This window comes from Melospiza georgiana, chromosome 16 (assembly GCF_028018845.1).
Source record: "Melospiza georgiana isolate bMelGeo1 chromosome 16, bMelGeo1.pri, whole genome shotgun sequence".
Taxonomy (NCBI): domain Eukaryota; kingdom Metazoa; phylum Chordata; class Aves; order Passeriformes; family Passerellidae; genus Melospiza; species Melospiza georgiana.
The window spans coordinates 3,669,765-3,693,214 of record NC_080445.1 but is presented as its reverse complement, the minus strand read 5'-3'; the positions used below and the strand labels follow the sequence as shown (position 1 = coordinate 3,693,214).

Genomic DNA, 23,450 nt, shown 5'->3' with positions numbered 1-23,450 from the left:
GGCCATTCCTCCAGGAGCACTGGCCCTCCTGCAGGGCTGTCCTCTCCTCCTGGGAGCTGCTGCTCTCTCTAATCCATCCTCTGTCACTCCAGCACGGGAAAGGGTTGGCCAGGGCTGAACTGAAGGCACCCTCTTAATCAAAGTAAGAGGTGGGAGCTGGAGTGTTTGCAAAATACTGTACAAATGGGAGGGTTTGATGGTGTTAAATGAAGGATCAGATTCATTAAATTAAGTGGAAAGCAATGTACATGGATGATTTCAAGGGTTGAGGCTGAATACGGGTTTTAAATAGGAAGTGATCAGCCACTATACACAACACAGAGCAGCTCTCAAACATTTTTAATGACAGTATTTGTACACACTTTAGTTTAATTAACACATGGCACAGGAGAGGGTTGGTAACTAGGATGTGTAGTCCACATCAGTCGTCTCAATCAGAATACATGAAATTTCAAGCATCAATACACCCAGAAAAACAGCACCCGTCCCTGCCCAGTGAGGTCTGGCAGCTGGAATTTCCATCACACCTTGTGCTTTTTTGGATGTGGCAGTAATTCCTTCCCTCCAGATGGAGAAGTCCCTTTTGAAGTCGATGATCAAATTCTCATTTGGATTTATTCTTGTTTTGCAATCAAAATTAAGGGGACTGTGTATTGTCACTGCCCAGTGATCCATGTCACGTTTCTGACAGTTATGTTTATTAGTAAATATGTAGTAATTGCTTCCAGAATTAACTGGAGCTGTTCTTCTGTGTCTGTATGTGTAGGAGAGATTTCCTGAGATGTGTGATCCCTTTGTTAGCATGGCAGTCCCTGTGTGTTGGGGGCTGTGGCTGGGTTTCAGTTCTTGGCAGGCTCGGTCCGGGGCACCAATTTCAGAATAATTGGGTGCTCTGGTGTTAGGAGCCCCACTGAACTCAGCTTGATTGGGATCTGCAACAATGAGAGGGAAAGCACAGGTGGAGATGGATAAGTTAAACATGCAGGGATGAGAGGTTCAGGCACAGCTGGATCTGCAGCGCCTGGAAATGTGAAATATCTGGCATTGGCACCCAGCTCCCTCCACATGCCCCTCACCTGAGTCTCTTTGCAGGTCTGGAAGGTGAAATGCTGCAGCAGGGAGACGATGGCAACTTTCAGAATCAGGAGAGCAAACCTCATCCCAATGCAGTTCCTGGGCCCAGCCCCAAAGGGCAGGTATGTGTATGGGTCTATGGACTCCTTGTTCTCCTTACTGAACCTGGAGGATGGTTGGGGAAAGGAAATGAAGGCAGCAAAAACACAAAACCTACACATCCAATTTATCCTGGGATCTCTCACTGCTGCCCTGCAGAGCCTGGTTTGGGTTTTTCCTGAAGTGTCTCAGTCTACCCCCAAAACTGAGTGCTGTGACCAAGCCCTTACTGGGGACAGGGTGGAGTCCCACTTGAGGGTTTGATTTTAATTCTTTCCATCCAGATTAGTGGAAATAGGAAGCAAGGTGAAAATCCAGGCAACATCCTCTCCCACAGAGACAGATATTTCCTGTCTGTGGTATTTAGAGAGAGAAGAACCTGAAATTGTTTTGGTTAGGAGCAGCCTATGGCTTCAGTTTCTCTGGGACTGAGAAGCAGATATCAATTACAAAAATAACCAGCTAGGGAAGGTTATCCTTGAAAACAAGGAGGGAAAGCAATTCTGGAAGGATCGAGTCTGGCATATTTAGTAGAAGCTTGTATGAAGGGAACAGGTTCAACATGAAGGATTATACAGAGGATGGCCAGCAGTTACAAAACCTCCAAATTTCCCCTCTCTCAGGCAGCTTAAAAACTGGGTACAAGATCCTGTGAGGTAGCAGTGATATTCTCCCAAGAAGATTATGTCATTGAAACCCTGCTTTAAGCACAAAGCTCAATTTCCTTTTAAAATGACATTCCCACGAGCCTGCAATTTCTCATCCGTATTGTTTGTAAAAAGATAGGAAGAGCACCATTAGGAAGCTAATCAGAGATTAATGCTTAATTACTGAGGAAAAAGCAGTGTGATATTTCTTCCCTTTCATTAAGCTTTTTGTACCTTTCTGGCCTGAACTCGTCTGGGTTGGGCCAGTACTCGGGGTCGCGGTGCAGGACGTAGGGTGGGATTGTGACCACGACTCCTTTGGGAATGGTCACTCCATTTATCTCCACGTCTTTCTTGCAGGTTCTCTCAATCCGCCCCCCAAGGGGATAGACCCTGAGGGTTTCATTCACTGTCATGTCAAGATATTCCAATTTCATAATTGCTTCATACGTGAGAGGAGCCTGCAGGACAACATGAGGAAGGTGACCAGGTATGCTGGCATCAGAACTGGATTGTCCTAAAATGGCTGTAGGAACCAGAGTATCCCCAACCCCCACTGCCCCAAATTTGACTCAGACTCACTGAAGAACAAAATGCAAGGTAGAAATTGAGCAATTGGTTTCATTTTTCCACCTCTGAGTCATGGAAATGCTTGGAAATCCACATCCTCTTCTGCAGAGTGTGGCAAATGGGTTTGGGGTGGCTGAAAGTTCCAGCTGCCAAAAGAAAACCACTGCAGGGCTGAGTTGTCTGAGCGTGTGTCTGCCAGATCTCTTGGAAAATCCATGGTGTTTAGGAGCTAAAGATGTCTCATTGCCCTGACTGAACCAGGAGGCCTGCAGGGTCAGAGTCCTCCCCATCACTCAGGGTCCTCCTTACCTTGTTGGGCAGGACTGAGTCGATCTCCTGCAGCACCTTTTCCTGCACATCAGGGTGCATGGCCAGCTCGTAGGCCAGGAAACCTAAGGTGTTGCTGGTGGGCTCATACCCAGCAAAGATGAAGATGAATGCCTGGGCCAGGACCTCTATGTCGGTCAGGGCTGTGGGGAGATGAGAAAAGCAGTGTTGGCTGATGGTCTCAGCAAGGAGCAGGCAGCAGCAGGTGGTGTTGAGGCAGGTTTGTTGCAGTTCTTTTCTGATAAGGCTTTAAAAACTGCTCTACCTGTCTGGAAAAATCCATTTGATAGAGGAGGCAGGTGATTTCCTGGGCATAAATAACTGACAAGCAGTCCTGCTCCCAGGATCTTAGTACCTGGTGCTGGCACCAGGAGACAGACCTCCATCTGGAGCTGGTTGGTGAAGATGACAGTAACACAAACACCTCCCCATATTCTCCTCTTTCTTACAGCCCCATGCCCATGATGAGGATTTGGCTGCTGTTACCTTTATATGAGTTATTTGCTTCTTTGTTGTCGTGGCTGGCTGAGCGCTGGGATTCAATCATCAGCTGCAGGAAATCTACCCTGCCCTGGGAGGGAAAGCAGCAGAGTCTCTTTGGTGACAGCTTTCTTGGAGGGCTTAGATAGGCAGATTTCATAGCCTAAGCACAAGTTTTAGACTCAAGGCATCCCCAAAATGTACACTACTTCCTTATTGAAAAATGTAACACTTGCTTTTTATTTTGGAAACCTGTCTGTACTGTCCATTAAGCCATTGGGTGGAAGACCAGTGTCTTGAATGAATTTGGGTAAAGGGATCCAAACTCTAAAAGGCAGAATTTGGTCAGGAAGCAAGCTGCAGTTTTTGAAAAGCAAGAGGGGAAGGCACAACCCTAAAGGTGATTTTGCTATTCATATGCTGCTTACTCTGCACTTGCTCCTCCTCTGCCTAATCTTCTTCAGGGAGTCTCTCACTCTCTCATTACAAGTGCTGCAGACTGAGGTTAGTCCAATTCTGCTGAGCCTTTATCTGGATTTAGCTTCAGATCACGGATGTACAAAGTCCCCCTGATTCTCTGCCAGGACGGGTCAGGTGGGGCTTTTCTGACAGTATTAAAATGAAGTGTTTACACTTGAGTAGGCTCAGGGTTTTGTTGAGTCATTGTACTTTGGCTTCACCTTTGATATCATCACCCTAATTATATCTCACTTCAGTGTGCTTTCTGCCACAATTGCTCTTAAATTCCCACTCACCTTATGAGCCTCCTTTTCACGATCCTGCTTAATTTTGGCAAGGGATCTCATAAAAAAATCTACAGCATCACCGGGGAAGATGTTTACATTCATTTTGGCCATGATAGGAATAAGGAATGGGAAAGCAACTGAAAAACAAATAGAAAATTAGATTGCACTCTTTAAACAAACCCCTCCTGATAGCTGTGGATGCTACTGGGAATTTATTTCCTTTTTTAATTTATTTAGATGAGAAAAGCATGGACTTTTTTCCTTTTTTTCCCCTCTGTTCCATTCCCTTGGAATAGTTTTTGTGTCACATGGGCACAACCAAGCTGGGTATAATAATTCATTTAAGAGAAGACCAAGGCATGTTCCACCTCCTATTTCTAAGGCTCTGTTTTCTAAGGACAGGTTACTTCTGGACACAACATGCATGTGGCTCACAAGAGAAATACTAAAAATTCTGAGTTCTTTGTTCAGGCTGAGCTGTTCACTGCCTTGCTGTGATCATGCAAACAATTTCAAGTCCCTTTCAAAGCTTTTCCTTCCTCATAGAAACTGGATCTTGATATTCTCTATAGTTTCATGAAATCTACAGCACCAGAACCTCCTCTGTGGACAGATCCAAACTTTCCCTGGGTTTCAGCAAGGTATCTGACATTAATTTAAGGTCCATTGCTGCTAAGCTATTGCACTGGAGGAAATTGCATCTAATTACAGTCCCCACTAAGCACTCACTTCCAGAAAATGCATTTCGGATAGCAGTGCTCTCTTCAAGCCTCACTTGCTTTTCAACCTTTAAATAATTTCCCAGCACTTAACTGAATATTTCTGGGTGGTTCATAAGTCTCTTGCACTGGGGATGCCAAATGTGGAGGAAGCTTTTACCTGTCTCATCCTCAGGGTTTCAACATGAAGGTCATAAGGAGGAAATTATGAGACAAGGGACAGTAGGACTTCATTCCTAGCAAGGGAAGTTATCCAAGCAAAACCTGGAGTCACTTACATGACAAGATGAAGACTGGGTTAAAAAAGTCAAACTTGACCAGTTTCTTCATCTCTCTGACAAAGGGGTCCTTGGGGTTGTTCATGGAGTCAATGTTCACACCAAAGGAAGTGCTGGTGACCACATCCATGCTGTAGCTCCCAAAGATGCTGATGGAAGGTAGAAAAACATAGACTGTGGTTAAATATTTCGACTGAATGAATATATTTTTTTCCTCATGTCTATGTGACATTCAAATATAAAGTCTCAGAAGACCTCCTGCCTTAGGTTTGAAGAGAAAATTGGCTATGTGGCACTGAACAGCACTTCTAGAGAAGGGGGATAGATTTTTAGAGGGCTTTTGTTTCCAGCCTGCACAGGTTTTGAAGTCAGACAGCTTTTTCAAGGATTTTACAACAGCATGGAATGGGTTGGTGGCAGGACAGCATGTGAAATTTAGCATTTAACCTCTTGAGGAGGGGTGGCAGCACATCTTGCTTCAAACAAGCCCTGGGAGTGGTCCAGTTCCACCCAGCACAGCCCCCTGTTCCAAGCTTGGGATGGGACATCTTGGATCTCTGGATTCACAAAGCTGCGCTGGAGCATTTTCCTTCCTATCTACCTCTGGGAAATTTCCTAAGATCCAAATTTAATTTTCCCCTTTTAAATTTCCAGTCAGGCTTTCAGTAAGTCCCATTCCTCCTTTCAGAGCCCTGGCTGACCCAGGGAAAGATCTGCATTGCTGGTAGCCAATGAACCACAGCACTTTTAACAAGGTTTGCTCTGCCTGCTGCTCTTAGCCTCTACTTACTCCTTTACAGATATTGAGCTGTTCTCTTTCACTTGCTTTTGAACATTCTTCACCAAAGCTTCCCCATAGTGCTTCATTATAGGGAACATCTGTAACACAAACCAGGCATGGTCACTTCAGGACAATACATTTTACTCCTTTACACAGCCTCATGGAGACTACAGGGAATGTCATGAATATTTACAAATAAGATCTCTCTGCTCAGGCTTTATTTTAAGAGTTTTCTGGTTTCAGTTAGGCATTAATCAAACAGGCCAGCTTAGTTGCCAGGCTCTGACTAAAGAAATCAGACCCCTGTGATAATCTCAGCCTGAAAACACTGCTTATTGACTCTGATTTAGTCTGTACCTGCCCTTCTGATTTACCTCCTTTAGTTTCCCACTGGTGAAGGTTGGAGAGAGCACAGTACGGAGCCTTTTCCAATGGTCATCTTCAGCTAATGAGACAGCGTTGGTCAGTACCCCGGCCAGGTCCGTGCGCTGCAGGGGAAAACAGGAGTTGTTAACCCCAGAAAAGAGAGCAGCCTCCTTGCAGGGATGGCAGTGTGGCAAACAAGCCCCTGCCTGGGCTCTTCCAGTAGCATTGATGCTGGCAGCTGCCTTTCTTAAAGCACACATCTATAAAGGAACCCCTTTCCCGCACTAAACCAGCTGTGAGGTGCCATTCCCAGCCCCAGAACAAGTCCAACACCTGCATGTCTGTGTGTACCCACCATGTCCCATCCCTGCATCCTAGCTGGTGGCACATGTGCACCATTACAGATTCCTGCAGGCTCCCACAAACCCAAATCCATCCATATATACATAAATATATATAATAGGTGTGAGAACAGACTTGGTCTGCTCCCTCTGCCAGCCCCTGTGAGCAGTTCAGGCTGTAAGGCAGGGGAACAGTGACGTGCAGTGGTTGTGTTCAGCAATCCCTGTAGTGCAGCCACTGGTTCCCAAAGCATGCTTGGCATGCCTCTGTCCTGCTGCACTTTTCTGGACTCTGTGGTCAATCAAAGCAATTGTGCTCTTACCCTGCGGTTGGTGAAGGTGGTGTAACAATCTTTAACCAACACAGATTTGATGATCTGGGGGTCTGTGACAGCCAGGGTGGGTTGTCTGCCATCGTAAATCCTGGTGGGGGGAGAAGAGAACCAGGTAAATAAACCCAGATAATTGAAGTGTAAGGATTGGCTGATGCCCACAAGATGCCCATGTGCTGAACAAATGTTCTTTCATCAGCAGCCTTGTTGCTCTGTTGTCTGTGTATTGAAATGTAGAAAGTAGAGATGGACAAGGACTCCCGACCTTTTCCCATCTGGTTTTGGAAATGGTAAAGGGCGATAAACACCCTCCAAATTCACTGGGAAATGAGCAAGGCTCAGTTGCTCAAAGGACCAGATACTAAATGAAGCAAGTGTCTTCACTTCCTCCCCTGACTCTCTGTGTTTTTCCAGGCACTTAAACACATTACAGTATTAGAAGGAAACTTGTTCGACCCCTTTCAGGCTCTTGAGCTGGGTGTCTGGAGACTTGGGCTGACAGCACTGAGACATCCTTGGAGATGAAACTCAGTCCTTGTTTTTGTCTTTTTAAGCTGCTAGTTCTGAAGACTTTCCTGGAACAGATGTAGATTAAGCTGATCTGTGCTCTCTACCCATTTGTGCAAACATACATTTTCCAGACTCCATTTCTTAAAGCTGCTGTAGGGAGCAGCGGATGCATCATGCAGGATATGCAAGGTTGTAGCCTAAGTTATGACAACAGTGATGAAAGCTATGGGAGGAGGTGTCTAGAACAGAAGAGCCATAAACTGCAGCAGCTTCTGCTGCAGTAGGTGGGGATCAGCAGCACAAGGAATTCTTTGGATCAGCTCCAAAGGGAGTCACTCACATTCCTCTGCTGTTGGTAAACCAGAGGAACCCAACCTCCCAGTTCCAGATCACACTGAAGTAAATAGTTCTGCTGATGATTTTGTTAGGGGCAGGTGAGGGCCTATTGTTACCAGATTTAAACTGCTTTTCTCAGCACTGGTCAAAATAGTTTCTGTATGATGTAACACATCATGATGTATGATGTAACACAGCTCTGTGTCACCTGGCTCCAAGTAAGCCACCTGCAGCACCTTGTCTCTGCTGTTCTCATCCTGTTGGGACTGTCAGGGCTGCAGGTGGAGAAAAGGGAGCTTTCCTAATGAACATTTTCTCCCATTTGAGCAGATTCTAGTTTTACTCTCAGAAGAGATCAGTGGTTCATACTCACCCCCAGATTTTCCCATATTTCTTGAAACATTCAGTGTCAAATTCCAGGAAACCCTGTGGAAAGCAATTTAAAAATGATATTGGTCCCTCTTGTTAATGTTATGGAGGTCTCTCCACAAGAAGACAGTTCTCTTGTGGCTTTTAACTTCCACAAACAGCAGCCACCTGGGGAAATCTGCGATCATGAAATCCCTCCCATTTTCCACAAGCTTTTCCCACAGCTGTGTTTATGGGCCATGTCAGCTTCTGGGATACTGGTTTAGAGATGAGCTGTTCAAGGCAAAGGTTCTCATTATCTATCTCTGAAATCATCTTATTCCTGGGGGCACAGGATCTTCATCACTCTTCTCTGTTCAAAGTTCTCATGGGATCACAGCTACTTTAACATCTGCTTACTTTAGCATGGAGCCCTTTGCTCAATATCTACAATTTGAACACTTTCATCTCCCCATACTTTCATGCATTACAGGGAAAAAGAATCTTCCTCCATAGCTTTACAGGAGGATTTCAGCCCTAAGATCAAGACATCTCCTCATGCCTCCCATCTGGGACTTCCTCACTGGCTTTGGTGTCTTCATGTTGCTCCTGTACACTGCCTGCGTTTTGTTCCTTTCTCTCACTTGAAGGAGGATTGAAGCACTGAGAGGGTTAATATCTTGCCCAGCACCTGCAGATGATCACTTGAGCTGGCTGGGCCCAGTAGTTTGTGGTGGGAACTCCGCCTGACGGGGCTGAAGGCTTCTCCTCTCCCTGGCCCAGTTGTTTTGGGCAAATCTCAATGGTGGTAGAATCCTGGCCGAGCTGGTCCAGCCCTGGGCTGCTCCTGAGGCTGGCAGACCTGGCTGGACCCTGGGGAGGCAGCCAGGCAGGGCCCAGTAGCAGCAAGATGTCAGAAATGGCAGCCATGGCCTGGCCTGGCTTCAGCCCCCCACACACTCCCCTCACCTGCCCGGCGCCACAGGAATGGGGCCCAGCCTGCCGCAGAGGCCACCCAACCAGGCCCAGCCCCTGTTACCTCTTTGCTGACCAGAAAAGAGAGAGTTCCCAGGTTTCTTTTGTCTTTAGCATGTGTTTTTCACAGAGGTGTGTACAGTTTTCCAGTAGTACAAACAGATTGTCCCTTACACAGAAGCTTTGCGTCACTTCTGTGGATGCCTCCCCTGCAAACCCCCCACACCTCTGCACAGGCCCTGCGTGACAGAGGAGCTGGCATTTGGAGATAACTTATCAGCATTCTGTATCTGTTCAGCTACAGCTGTGCCAGCAAAGGCAGCTTCAGGCACTCACTTTGCGATATTCCAGGGATGTCCCAAAGAAAGGCAGGGGTCTTGGCCCGGGAATGCCCAACTTCTTGAACAGACCAAATGGCCAGATCCCATATCTGTGGGACAGAAAAGAGCAGTGTTACATCACCGTGGCATTGGGACTGTGAGCTCTCCTAAACATGGAGACTGCAGCAACATCCCTTGGGATATGAGGGAGAGGAGGTTGGACCAAGTGGTGGAAAAAAAGCAAGTGAAAACTGCTCTGTAAAAACTACTTGATAACCATGGTAAGGCTCACACAGTACTTCAGAGGGATCCTTTTGGTGTGAAAGCAATTGTTTCCACCAGACCACCTGTGGAGACAGCATCTGGAAATCTTGAGCAAAAGTCCTAAAAGGGGCTCATTGTCTACTAAAGGACAGGCAGAAAACACAGCTGGAAGAAGGAACACCAAGCTCACATGTTTGTATTGAAGAGAAATCAAAGCAATGCCAGGAATTATGTCCCAAAGAGGGCTTTCATCAAACTGTACTTCAATTTCAGTAATTGTTCTCCTTCCCTTAGTCCAGCATTAGCTCAGTGGAAGCCTAGTCTTGATGGTTTTCTCTTTAGATTTTATTGACAGCCTTGCAAATTTCTTTCCTCTGAAGCACCCTTCCTGGCAGCTCTGAAGTTCTTGCTCCTACCTTGGGGCTTTCTCTTTCTCAACAAGGGCCTGGGCTACAGCCCTTTGAAGCTCGTCTTTGGCTGTATTGAAAGAGCTCCTCAAAATATTTGGTTTTAGTTAGTAGCTGCAGCTTCCCAAGTGAGCAGTTCATTGCAGAAGGGAAAAAAAGCAGGGAAGGTTTGGCAGGGGGATGTTATCAGAGATCCTCTTCAGGTCAAGACAGGATCTTGACAGACACTTATTTGTTGCTCAGACAGGATCTTGAGGACACTTATTTGAAAAGCCAAAATCTAGGTTGAGACATAGGGAGGGTCTCCCTTACAATAACCAATGTGGTTTTTTAAATTTTGGGGACCTCAAATGAGATCAGTGTCCCCCAGCATAGCTTCTGCCTGAGCAAAAAATGCAGATCCTAACTTATGGTCCAAACAGGACAGGTGAAAAATGAGGAGCTAGATGTGTTCAGGTGAAGAAAAGATTCACAGAATACAGTCTGTCAATGTTTAACTATTTTTTGTCAAAGGTTAATTCAGTGCTAGGAATCAAATGATTGTGGATTCTCATTTGTAATGTTTATAGGTAGCCAAGGTTGCGGGAGGACCAGGAATGTCAGGCTGGGCTGGTTACAAAGCCCAGAAATACTGTAGGAAAACCGGCTTAGACCACTTGAAACTTGGCCAGGAAAATGTAGTCTAACACTCCTACAAGTAAAATGTGTCAGGGTTTTCTGCAGACTGAAAAGGACCATTCAGTGTAAAGCCAAAGAATAATCATTACTTCTTCCTACTATGGGTATGAATCAGAAATGCCTGAAGTTCCCTCATGTGTGAACTGGAACAGTGTTGCCCCAGCTGGACAAGAAACATCTAAACAATCTCTCTGTGTCAATGGGCAGTGAAATTTCTATTTTAGCTCTGATATCAGAGCACAGAGATCTGGGTTTAATCCCTTTTGCCGCAACAGAATTACAGGTGCCTGCAGAAGGCACAAGTCTGGTAACCAGTAATCTCAGACAACCACAGAGTTACTGAAGTAGGAGAGTTTGGATCAAGATTCAGGGTGGCTTTTTTGGTTTTGATGGTTTGGTTTGGGGTTTACTTTTGTTTTAGTTTTTTTGTTTTTCGTAAGAGCCAGCCCCAAACAGGCTTTTCAGTGATCCAAATCACAGGAAAATTTTGAAAAATATGGCTAAAACTCTGAGCTTGCTGAAATGCTGTGGCTGGAGCGTTGCCAGGACAGACAAATGGGCCATGCTCATGTGCACCACATCAATCAGGGGTTTTTAACCAGCCCTGCCCTGCTGCAGTGCTGAATGGCACCAGCAAAGCCAAGGACAGCATTTCCTCATTAGCAGGGTTGCCCTGAAGCACTGGGGGTACATTTCTGCTGTGGGATTTTGTCTGCAAAACCAGAAGCAGGTGGCTGACATTGCTCTGTGCTACACTCCTTCCACCCTGTGAGCTGTGAGGAGGAACATGGGATGGAAATCAAACCTCTGCAAAGGACCCCTCCTGGTCCAGGTGCCCCTGAGGAGAATCTTAGCTGGGCACCATGGAAGAAGTCAGGAGTAAAAACTGATCCTGCAGATATTCTTCTCCTGGTGCCTTTCTGCTGCTCTCCAGATGTGCAGGAGGATCATATTCTATTGGCTTGCCTGCAGAGCAGCCTCAGCCAGGAAGGCACAGCTGGATGTCTGTGAAAAATCACCTGATGGATCAGGACCCTGACTCAAGCCAGCACCCTGATGGTAACCAGTACCTGCCATTGTTATTATCCAATTATTTCTTTGATGCTGAGCAGTAATGTCATAACTGGATGGGAATACTCCAAACCTTGGAGCAAGATCACTCACATGTACAGTCTTTAGACTTCTCTGCTACATCCCAGAGCCTGGTTAGATGCTGGAAAAGTGAAAATCACATCTACTCTTCAGCAGGTTAGTTGTATGAAAGTGAGCAATGGCAAAAAGAGAGAAATGGCAGGAGCAGAGAATCAATAAAGAATATTTTACTCACACTAGCAGGAGGACCACGAAAAGAAGTATAAAGGCCCATGTTTCTGTAGAGAAAGAAGGCAGAAGGTTCATTTCAGCTCTTCTCTGATTGGCTCTGAGTTCTGCCTTGACGTGCTTGTCCCTCGTCAGTAGGAAATAGGAGTGTTTCACACTGTGCAATCCTTTTTATCCTGTCATATGATTTAGGGGCCCTCCTTCTGTGACAGAGGAGGAGGAGTGGAAGGTAAAGGTAGAAAAGTCTGCTAATCTGAAAAACACCATTCATGTGATAGACTGAACTGTCTAAGGTTCAAGTTATTTAATGCATGTGTTGCCAAACATTTCAGCAGGTTTCCCTGTTGTAAGTAATAACTGCCTTCCCATTGACTCATGCCCCTGGGCTCCTACACCAAACTAAATAAAAACAGGTTACAATGAAAAGGTAAATCCCATAGCAGGTGTCAGGGTTGGTTTACAAAAGGGAAAGAAAAGGGAAAAGGTTATTCACATATTGTGTGACAAGAGCTTTTCTAGCAGATGAATCAACTTTGACAGAATTTAAGATTTTGTTTGAAATGTCTCTCTCTCTATGTTGTGAAGTGCAAGTGCTGCCTGCGGTGAGTCAGAAGCAGCTTCTAACTAAGGCAGGAATTTGTCCCCTCTGAAGGCTCTTGAAGTCCAGTCCACCTTGTTTGCTGGCCTGTGGCCAGGTGTTATGTAAGAGAAATATTGTCACTCCACAGCTGTAAACAGTTGGAGTGCCACCCTTTCCAAAGCACGAGAACTCGTGGCTTGTGAATAAAACCCATGCCCACCCTTCTGCCACAGCTGAGGAAAAGGGAAAACACAAATTTTGTACAGGCTCTCCTGTAAGGATGGTGCTGAAAAGCAAGAGCAGGTGTGGATGTGCTGAGGGGAGATCATGGTGTGAAGAAAACTGAGCTCTTTGGATGGTGTTTGTTAGTGGGGATTAAGCCAGGGCAGGAAGTTCTATGGTTTGCATTGGCGTGCACTATAGCAATTTTAGAGCTTTATTCTGAATTCTAAAATGAGCAATTCCCTTCATATTAGCAGAGCTGCTGCCTTCAGAAGGGAGTTTACTGTCTGCATTGGGCCAAGTTGGGTGGGTGTTTTAATTTTTTGGCACATCAGTAGCCTTGTGTCTGCAAGGATGTGGCTGTGATAGACACTGCCCTGACCGAGCAGTGGATCTCAGTCCACATCCCAAGGAGCATCATCTGCCTTATCTCAGCATTTGTATCTCCTTCCTCTTTTGCCCAGCCTTTGCTCTGGCCTTTGGAGACAGAACAGTTGTAGATTATTTTGTAATAAACACAGTTTGCTTTAGTTTGACGTGAACAGACAAGTTCATGACACAGCTTTCCAAGCCTATGCTGGGTTCTGCCTTTCTTGATTCAGAGATGTTGCAAGAGCATGGTTAAAGGTTCAAGAGGTGCTTTCCCCTTCAGGAAGTGGTCACAGCAGTGACTCGTGCTCCAGCGTTCCTCTTTGCCCATTTTGACACAGCCTTGAAATTTGAGTTTGCTGGACACCAAAATGTTCCCAACTGGCTGTGTTGGGAAATAGGTTAACAGAGTTTATTCAGAAAATAGGATTGTTGTAGGGCTCTCCATCCTCAGTAAAAATAAGCCTCCATCTTTGTCCTCCTTGCATCATTTTTAGGGGTAATTATAGTTTCTGGGAAAATTGGTGTGAAAAACCAGAGGTGTAAAGTTTTGCTGTGGTTTTATATGGTGACCTGATGATCTCTGCCAAATGGAATGTGCCAATTGATTTCAAACAAACAACACAACCCCGCCATCCCCTTGAGACAGCTGGTGATAAACAGAAGAACCCCATGGTGATTAATCCATGCCAAAGGGAAGTCAATGACCCAGGAAAGATAGATTGGTTGATTTTCACATGTAAGCCCAGCTCAGAGCCAGTTTATGCCCAAAGGTGCACTCTAGTAAAACTGTAAACCCCCAATGTGGTGTCCCCTAAACTGCTCAGGGGTGCAGCACAGCTGTTCCTTCACCCTTCCAAGTCCTTTATAATGTCTTAGTCCTGACCACGACAGGTTTTTACACCCATCCTCTGCTTCTCCTGGACATTGGGAAGTCCACTGCGTCCCCCCATGGCTTTAGGGGAGCCCTCCAGGTGTCTGGAGCAGAGGCAGAGTGCTCAGGGGCATGAGAAAGTGCAAGCCCCAGTTATGGCTGTGGGAACACCCTGCTGGTGACACGCCAAGTCCCCCGCTTGGGTGACAATGACACACACAACACCCACCCCTTGTCATTTAGGCTGTTGTCACTGAGTTTCCAGGTTGGTCACAGGCTGAGATGCTAAAAAGCCAAAATTTGCAGCAAATTCAGAGGAGAACTGAGCTGCTTTCCCTTTTCTAATGCCCCTGAGAAGCTCAGATTAATGGATTAATGGCTTTCAGGAAAGCAAAATAACAACAGGTTCTTATGTGCAGCTTAATGAAGGGAGTGCTGCAAATCCAGGCTGTAAACAAGGTGTGATGAGGAGAAAGGATTTTTGGGGAATAATGACTGGGGGCTGGGCAGAAAAACAGAGGAACATGTATTTCTTTCACAGGCTGTGAAACCAAAGGATGTAGGGTTGAAAGGACACCCTGGACTAGCAATTATGACTGTGGCACAGGTGTGGGGAGGAACGAGCAGCTCAGAAGAGAAAGAGCTGTAGGGGGGGAAGGAAAAAAGCCCCAGTGGGTAACATCTTGTGTTCCTGATGAGAAGGACTGTACAGGTGTAGGGAAGGCCAGGCTGGAGAAGTCTGAATCTTTAGGTCTAACTCACTTTGGAGTAGGTTGTGAAAGAGGTTCTCCTGAGATGCTTTGGGGAATTTGTTTTAGATTCTCAGGGCTGGACCAGTAGAGACTGTGCAGTGCTACTCAGGGTATAAATATTGCAAAGTTGTCATTATGGAGTACTTTAAACTCTCTAGATACAGATAATAAAAATTGCTGCTGCTCTTGCAGAGCTCAGCTAATCTCTGTAGGGGAGGGAGAAGGCAGATTTCTGCCCTGGACAAACACCAAACTGGCAACCAGTGATACAGGTTTAGCCTCAGTGTTGATGAGTAATTTAAGATATTCTGAAAGAAGAATAAAGAGTAATATTACCTTGGGTGGAACGAACCACATTCATTTCGTTTAACATTAAGTGTAAACAAAACCCAAGTCTGTAACTCAGGCTCATTTTTCAAGAGGAAAAACAGGTGAAACAAACCAGTGGAATATCTCAGGACCTTCACTGTAGACTGTCTGTAACCTCCTTTTTGAAGTCAGCTGTGCTAACATTATCAGCCAGTTATATGTCAAGAGACTTTCAACTGCCTGAACAGCTGCATTGAAAGGATGCTCAGAAGAAATCAAACCAGTAGGAAGTGAAGGAAAAAAACAACAACAAAGATTTTGCAGTTCAAAGTCCACTGTTATATATTTTTATGTTCTGGCCATAAAATTTTCTTGTTTCTGTGCCTGACTCAGAGCAGCCCAATGCTAGAACACATTGACTTGCTGGACTCCAGTTAAGGGAGGGTCCAGCAAATCAGTGGCACTTTTCAGCCCCTTGGAGAGGTGCCCCCAAACCCCTTGGTTTGTTTAGTCTGACTAAATGATAGCTGGGCTGGAAGGAGGTTGCTATGAGAATAAATGCCAGGTAGAAGAGCTAGTGAATCAAATTATGATGCTGGCCCAGAGACAAATGGGAATAATCCAGCCATGAGTATCTGCTAGGCTGAAAATGAGCACAGTCCTGGCCTGGAAAGCTCAGGAGTCTTTACTTTATAGGGTTAAAAGGCAGAAAAAAGGGTCAGATAATGTAAACTGAGGAGAGATAAGGCAACTGCTGGTGGGTGGAGGGAGTAATACATTAAACTTAGAGTTCCTCTGCCAGAGCATTGCAGGTTCACTTTCTACACAGGAGACGTGGGGCTGCAACTATTTATTTTCCCTGATACACAGTGGTTTAGTAACCTACAGAAAAATGCTTCATAATGAAGGTTAAAGTTTTTTTGCTGAAGCGAAAATATTGATACACTGCTGCTGAAAAAAGAAATCAATGTATTTGGAGGGTTCTCTAATGATACTTTATGTAGTTCTGTGTATAGATGACTGATACCCTCCTGCATCTAGATTTCTGTGGGATTTAAAAAGCTCACAAAAAAACTTCAACAAAAACATAATTAATTCCCCTGGATGTTTTGTTCCATATACTGAGCTTTGGAATTAAACAGAAACTAGGACGTTTTTCTGATTTTTTTTTCAGTTAAAGTAATATCCCTGATATATCCCAATCTTCCTTCATAATCTTTGCAATATATCATTATATTTCTTTTCATTCCAAGAAATGACAGCTACAAAAGCTGTATGAAATCTGAATGGCTAATTAACTCTGAGAACTGCATTCTTTTGCCCAATCCAATACAAAAGCCTGTTGGAGGTTATTTAACCTTTTAGAATGAATTAAGAAATAATAAAGTACCCTGCCAGCTCCACCCATGACTTACCTACAATGCCATGAGAGACAAGGTTACATTCCACAAGGGAACAGCAGCAAAAATCCCTGACAAAAGCAAATACAGGTGAGGGACAAATGCAAATATAAGTGAGATGTATTTCCAGTACAAGGGGGAGATCACGTTCTTGATATTTTCAGGAGGATGTTTTGATGAGGAAACTGCATGAGAGTGGTGCTTTGTTGTGCCATCATTTTGGCAAAGTCATCCCAAGGAGTCATTGCCCAGCAGAGCCCTGCTTTGGCATGTCAGATTTCTGCTTTGGGGTGTCAGTTCTGCACTGGGATGTCACAGCCTGGTGAAGTCAGGGCACTTGACTCATTGAGAACAATGGATCTTTTAGAGGGTGACAAATCGTCGGGTGTGTGAAGGACTTTGCTATGCAAAGCAGTGCCCGAGCTTGTGCCCAAGGCAGGAATAACGTCATGTCTCCAGTCGGTGTCCCTGCCACCTCCCACAGGGTCACCTGCTCCCATTAGCTCATTGGCTTCAGCTGCCTTGTGGTTGGAGTTACACTGTTAGTAAGGACCGTGAGACTCCGGAATTTGTCATAAATGAAACCAAGATCCTTTCTCAGTGTGTTTTTCACACCACAGATCATTTGCTTCCCCATCATTTGTCATGGGGAAGATGCTCTTTTGTGGCTGGGATAGATGGGGCAGCTGTCGTGACAAAGATGTGACAAAATGCTCAATGTCAGAGCTGGAGATGGAGCTTCATGGAAAGGGCTCTGTGTGATAACAGAGATGATTGGGGGTTAATGCTTTTCACCTACATGGGTGTGTTTCCAAACTGCCACTCCCTCCATCAGCTCCCTGATCTGCTCCCACACACGGGTAAAGTTTGAAAAGGATTATCTTGGCATTATTTTCATATCACATGTCAGTGCATCCTGATATGTTCTTTTTCTCTATAGTTTTCTAAACAGAAGTTTCTCAGGGTCTAAAGTTTTAGCCTAGAGTCGGATTGGTTTTTTTGGGTGTTTGTTTGTTTGTGCTTGGTTTTGTTATTTTAAAAACCAGTCCCTAAAATCATCTTACATGAGCAAAATACAGGCTTGTTGTTTGAATCACTCTGTGATAAATCCTTACGTAATTTGTACCTGTGTTAAGGGTTAGTCTGTTAAAAAAAAATAGAAAGAAAAAAGGTGGATCATCATTATTTCAGATTGGAAATTACTCTGAGGGGTCAAAGGAGTTTAAAGATCTCAGTAGCACAGACCTGGGTCAAAGGGTCCCTGGAACTGGCTTATCTGAACTCAGAGGCTGACAAGAATAAGTCCTTTGGGGTGTCACGAGTTCTGATCTTGGGTCTGGGTATAAAAACCTTTCTCTCAGTTTGACTTGCCCGCACAGTTTGCCTGGTTGAATGTTTAACCAGTCACTAAATGGTGTGGTGATGCTCACCTTGCTAAGCCTGGAAATCCCTAATAGAAGCATGGGAGAGGATGAGTCCTACCAGAAAAATGCCCACCAGTCCCAAGAAACTGGGCATCTGGTTTTTCTGGAGCAGGAGACTTTTATTTGGTCCTTCTGTGCTTTTATGGCATTTTGTGCCCCTCTGGCTTCTGACTTGTCCTCACCAGCTCCGCGTCCCTGGCAGGGAGCACCTTGCCTGTATAGAGAAATGCTTGCCTTGGCTGGTGGGGGCATCTCCAGCCCCAAAACCCCAAATCTTTTGGGTGCTTATTTCCACAGCAAGCTGTTCCAGCTGTTCTTTTGATTGAGGGAGAAGTTTATTTTGGAGAATAGTTTGGCGTGTGCTCACCAGAGCGCTCCAGCTGTGGTTCCACACTGGTTGGTACCGACACCTCAGAGATGGATTCAGGTGCAAATCTGACAAGACACATATAAATGACAGGGACAGAAATAGTAGCTTTAAAACACAATTATTCCCTTAGGCTGATGCTCCTGCCCAGCAGTGTGGCAGGTTCTCAAGGAAAAAGCAGCAGGAGGGAAAGCAGCTTCAAAACCTTTCTCTGAAGTTTTATGTCCTCACCCTGCAATCCTTATACGCCCAAGAAATCCTTACATCTGTGACCTGAGTTACCAGTGCTAAGTGCCTGAGTGGAGAGTGGGAATCAGATATTAATTAAGATATTGATCATTACCAACAGTTTGGCCAGTGGCCCTTGACCATCTCCATCCCGATTTACACATTTCAGGAAGAGCCACTGCTGACCCTCCTGCTATTTCATCCCTTCCCCAGGATGGTTCTTGGTGGTCAGTGCTCCTTATTTTCCATGTTAAGTGGGAGAAGGCTTTTTTTGAAGGCTTCACATTATGCTTTCCTCTCTCCTGCTCCAACACCAGCAGCAATTCCCAGTCTTCCCAATAACCTTCAGCTTCCCCGTGCCTCTGTGTATAACAAAGGCAGACCTTTAAAATGTTGGACAGAGACCCAAACTGAAGGGCACCGTGATAAATTCTGGCAGAAGTCTGACATGATGGGAAATTCATTCCTCCCACATAAATTATTTTCTTGTGCTTTTCAGGCTTTAGCCTTTTCCTGTGCATTTTCAGCAATAAACAATGAAATATGACATTATTTACTCGTGAAGCACTAATAATGTGTACACACCATAAAACCTGAGGCTGCTCTGGTGAGCTCCCTGTCACAGCATAAACACAGGGAAGCAGGACATGCTGGGGACCCCGTGCAGGGACAGACACCTGTCCCAGCTGCTTCCCTGCTTTATTCCTCCCTGAAGCATCACTTACTGCAGGCAGCCCAATTTATTCCCTGCTGACTTAGCTCCCCAAACACATGGCATGCCCTCTGCTTTAGGGTTCATCTCCCTTTATTTTATAATCACCCCTGAGCTACTCTATTGCTACCTGACCCGGCTTGTTTAGTGACACAACCCCAGCTCAGCAGGGGTTGGGATATGGGATAAAACCTGAGCCTTGCTGAACCCCACTGCAGGGCTTGGCCATGGCTAACTCAGCATGGCTGGCTGCAGGGGCGAAGCGTCCGAAGGGATTTTCAGCATGTGTGCATGGATAATGCCATAATGAAGTCCAGATGCTTGAAGTTTTTGCATGATTTTTTTATTTATTTCTTGAGGCCTTTCATGTTGATGTGGCTTGACTTTGTGTCACTGAGCTTTGGGTTAGCTTAGCCTGGCTTTGTGAGTTCAGAAAGAGCCATGTCCACACCGTGTCCCCCGATCCACTCGGTGTCCTTGGCACTTGTCCTTGGCTCTGTGGGCTGGGAGCTGGCTGGATCTGCAGCAGCAGCCTCTGCTTGGAGAAGAGCTTTGTGGGATGTGTTTATGCCATCCCTCTGGTACCTTTTCTCACGTTAGGCCAAGCCAGGGAAATTTTAGATTAAATTAAAGGTGAATCCTGGGGTGCTAGCGAGGCTATGAGCCCAGGGGGATTCCTGCAAAGACCCCCGTGAGGACTTGGATTGACTGTGTGGGGTAGCCAGGCCATAGTCTGTCATCCTTTCGGGTTTTGGCAGTGTGAGGAGCAGGGTTTGACTTTGGAGCCCTCTGAATGCCCGGGAGATGAGAGCTGGCAGCGTGGTGAGCCTGCCTGAGAGCAGCGAGGAGGAACCTGGCCTCCTCCAAATAGGAGGCAGCTTTGGCCACATCTATTATCATTATTGGAGCTGTCAGCTGCGATTCAATACAAGGCTTCAGATGGATGTATCAGGGCCAGCTTCCTCACTGCCTCACCCCAGCACAAGGAGCCAGCTCCAGCCTCATTTGTGCTCATTTAATCCATTGATTTCACCCGAGCGAAGGGTGAGGAGGGAGGCAGCAGTGGGCTCTGTTGAACTGAGGTTTTTTCTGACTTAGAGATAAGGTAATTGAGAGGTGTTTTAAAAGCCTATTTTTAGTTTTATGAGAAGAGTGAGATAATATAGATGTTATAATTTATGTTATTATAATTAGAAGTTAATTATTTTTAATTATAATATATTATAAGAGGTTTTTTGTTTATTAGCTTTTGTTATGCTATGCTGTAAATGCTTTAGAGTTAATTATGTAAAACTACTTTTCGTGGGTCTAAGTTTTACACCTTAACTAAAATTTAGGTTTGCATACAGATGTATACTATGTGAGCCTTCTGTCAGGCTTTGAGGATTTTCTATAAATCCATTTCCCAGAGGTTCTGCAGGCCAGAGCTCAGGGCACTGCCCTGGCTCCTGCACCTCACCCTCCATGAGCCATTCCCAGGAGATGATGGGGGGAATTGGGGTCCCAGAGTGTTCTGCAAACCCCAGAATAAATGCACAGGGACAATTCCAAAATCAGGTCCCTGGGAAGCTGGGCCATAACCCTCTCGTCTTCTGATCTTTATTATTTTCCCTCTGCAGTCCATTCTTACAGCTTGACAGTTTTGCTCCATCTTAAGGTTGTTCTGAGAAAGGGAGACTGCTCACTATTTTAGCAGAAGTCAAGCCTGCATTTCTCTGTTTCCCAGCCCATTCCACAGAGCTGTGCAGCAGTCAGTGTCAAACAAGCAGGGCCATGACAATTTTCTCTTATAAAAATAAAATGTCAGAAGTTAGATCCCTGTGGGGTGCTGAATTACCTCCAGTATCTCCACATTTGCATAGAAAATGAGAATATTCAGGAGGTAGCCAGTCTGCTCTAGGAATAAAACTAGAGTTTGCTGTCTAGATTAATTAAAGGGCTAGAGATACTGTGAATGTGATTACCTCTTCTTATCTTGTTCCAAAGTCCATGCAATATCTACAGTGTTTCAAAGTTTATATATATGTCTTTAAGAAAAATCAATAGCAGTGGAATTCTCATTATCACCACCCTACAAATAAAGTCATATAAGAAGCAGAGGAGGAGAAACATTGGTGTGGCAACAGGCTTCACCTTTGAGTTTGCAAGCAGATTTTCCTTGTAAGAAAAATGACTGAAAATCCCAAAATTTCTAATTGCAAAGTAAATAAAAACACCCCTAACTCCCCATTATCCCCTCTTGTAGGTGAGGCTTTGAGAAGTGGATTTCTGAGTACTCAGGATTGGGTGCTTGAGGTGAAACAGGTGCCAGATTATGGCTTGGTCATCAAATTCCAGCCTGTAAATCCTTCAGTGTCTTCCTCTCCATGGACAAGGAGAGTTTAACAGAGGGTCACCACAGAGAATCTGGTAGGACCTCAGGACTTAGAGGTAAATTTGTTCTTTGGCCCCAAGAGCTGAGCACAAACACCTCAAACTCTTCCTTCCCCCAAGGCGCGTAGATCTCAAGTAATAATTATTCAAATTAATTGAGAGTGCAGCATCTGAGAGGAGTGGAGCCTTCACACCTGCCCAGGGCAGCTGCTGGTGGCTCAGCCCCAGGCTGGGCTGGGCTCCTCCAGCTGCAGAGGGCTTCAGGCACTCACTGCCTCTGCCATCCTGGCTCTTTCAAAGCCACAGGCACAGCCTGGCTGCCTTCAGGGCTGGCAGACTCTGCCACCTGCACGGTCAGCAGAGTTCACAGTGCCCTTTCAGCCTGGTGTGATAAACACAGGGTCACAGAAGTTCTCTAGGATGGCTCTGAACAGGATGTGCCCTTCGTTATCCAAACGAGGTCGAATTTGTGCCAGCCCACAGCCATGAGTCACGGAGGCTTCGATTGGGATTTCTGATTCCTGAACAAGGACTGATGAGGCTCTCTGGTAGCTCCCATTAATCTTCTTCCCTGTGAGCTCTGCATGGCTGCAGCTGAGGAGGTTTTGTATTTCATTTGCACAAAAGGTGATGGTGCAATCGGTCTGACAGCCAGGACGTGGATGGGAAGGATCCTGTCTCGGTTTTGGATTTTGGGGCAGTCCTTTGCCGTATCTCAGCAGTGCCTTGCAGGAACGCAGGCAGAGATCTCAGTCTCTGCTTGTGAGACATGAGACAGCTTCTCCAGGGGTGTGAAGGAGCTGTTCCTCACTGTCCTGGTAAGGCCAAGGCATCCCATTCCTGGGAAATTCCTTATCATGGCAGCAGGGCAAGAGATTGCCCAGTACATGTTATCAGCACCCCTAAACAGCAAAGCCACCTATGCTTTCCAGCTTGGGAGGCTTCCTGCTCCAAGTTGTGTGGTTTAAGTCTCTCCTTAGTATTTCAGGAAGCTTTCAGACCAATTAAATCTTTAGTGATCGCTCCCAGCTCTTTGCACAGTGGTTTTACTTCTGCCTTTGTTGCAGACAAAATGTGTCTGTATAAACTGCCTCAAACCCAACCAGACCAAGACAAACCTTTTCCTCCCTGCTCCCTCACTCTCCTCCCCAGACCCTGCTCTGCCAGGGAGAGCAGAAACCAGCAGCCCTGTGTTCAGAGTCCCAGAAAGCCAAGGGAATCAGTTTTCTATTGAACCTTCATTCTCCACATATCAAAACACTTGGTGGAGACGGGGCCTGTAGGGAAGCAGAGCTGCTATTTATGTGATCAATAAAAAGTTTTACACGGAGCCTTTGATGCTCACAAAAGATGGCAAAGAATGTAGCTGAAGCGGCTGTTCACATGAAAACAAGATGTTTATTGGTATTGAAACACCCTGCTAGGCTGAAATCAGATGCCAACGATGTGAGCTCAAGCCAGGACAGTTTTTTGTTGTGGAGGGGAGAGGAGCAGGCTGGCTTTTTTGCATAGAACTTGCTAGAATTTCCCTGTCATTATGTGTAATAATAGAAGGATAAATGCACAGCATGGTGATAAGATTGAGGTTGGAGCCAAGGGGGACAGAGCCAATAACTTTTTATATATCTTTCTGCCACATGAATTTTTCACACCTTGAACTACTTTTCCTTGATTTTCTTCTTCTTCTTCTTCTTTTTTATTGAGGCAACAGCCAATAAAAGAAACGAATGGGTTAGAAACCACGTAAGCAATCTCCCACTGAGCTTTATTCCCCACAGGCTCATTGCATCAAAGAGAAAGCAGCAAAATAGGGCGACCAAATGCTACGTAGCAATGAAAACAAGTTGGCTGCTGCCAGCTCTGTCCCCCACACAGGGCAGGTCACGTTGCCTGGAGGGGCTGTTGCACTTGTGGGGTTATGG

General features: G+C 45.5%; 1 protein-coding gene across 1 annotated transcript; it reads right to left on the bottom strand.

Moving 5' to 3' along the window:
* Positions 1–323: 323 nt before the first annotated feature.
* Positions 324–11,996, bottom strand: LOC131090231 (cytochrome P450 3A9-like). The gene is made up of 13 exons (XM_058035471.1): positions 11,926–11,996; positions 9,266–9,359; positions 7,980–8,032; positions 6,752–6,851; positions 6,096–6,209; positions 5,731–5,819; positions 4,941–5,089; positions 3,953–4,080; positions 3,204–3,288; positions 2,700–2,860; positions 2,055–2,281; positions 1,077–1,239; positions 324–932 (listed from the first exon to the last, which is right to left on the bottom strand). The coding sequence occupies exons 1-13, from the start codon at positions 11,994–11,996 to the stop codon at positions 840–842; spliced, it is 1,527 nt and encodes a 508-aa protein (XP_057891454.1). The 3' UTR covers positions 324–839.
* Between the last annotated feature and the right edge of the window lie 11,454 nt (positions 11,997–23,450).

Excerpts from the sequence above, each read along its gene's own strand:
- LOC131090231 (XM_058035471.1), bottom strand. The coding sequence starts at position 11,996 with ATGAACCTTCTGCCTTCTTTCTCTACAGAAACATGGGCCTTTATACTT. Across the intron at positions 5,820-6,095 it reads CCAGTGGGAAACTAAAGGAG|ATGTTCCCTATAATGAAGCA; the intron begins GTAAATCAGAAG and ends TTTGTGTTACAG. Across the intron at positions 933-1,076 it reads AGACCTGCAAAGAGACTCAG|ATCCCAATCAAGCTGAGTTC; the intron begins GTGAGGGGCATG and ends TCATTGTTGCAG.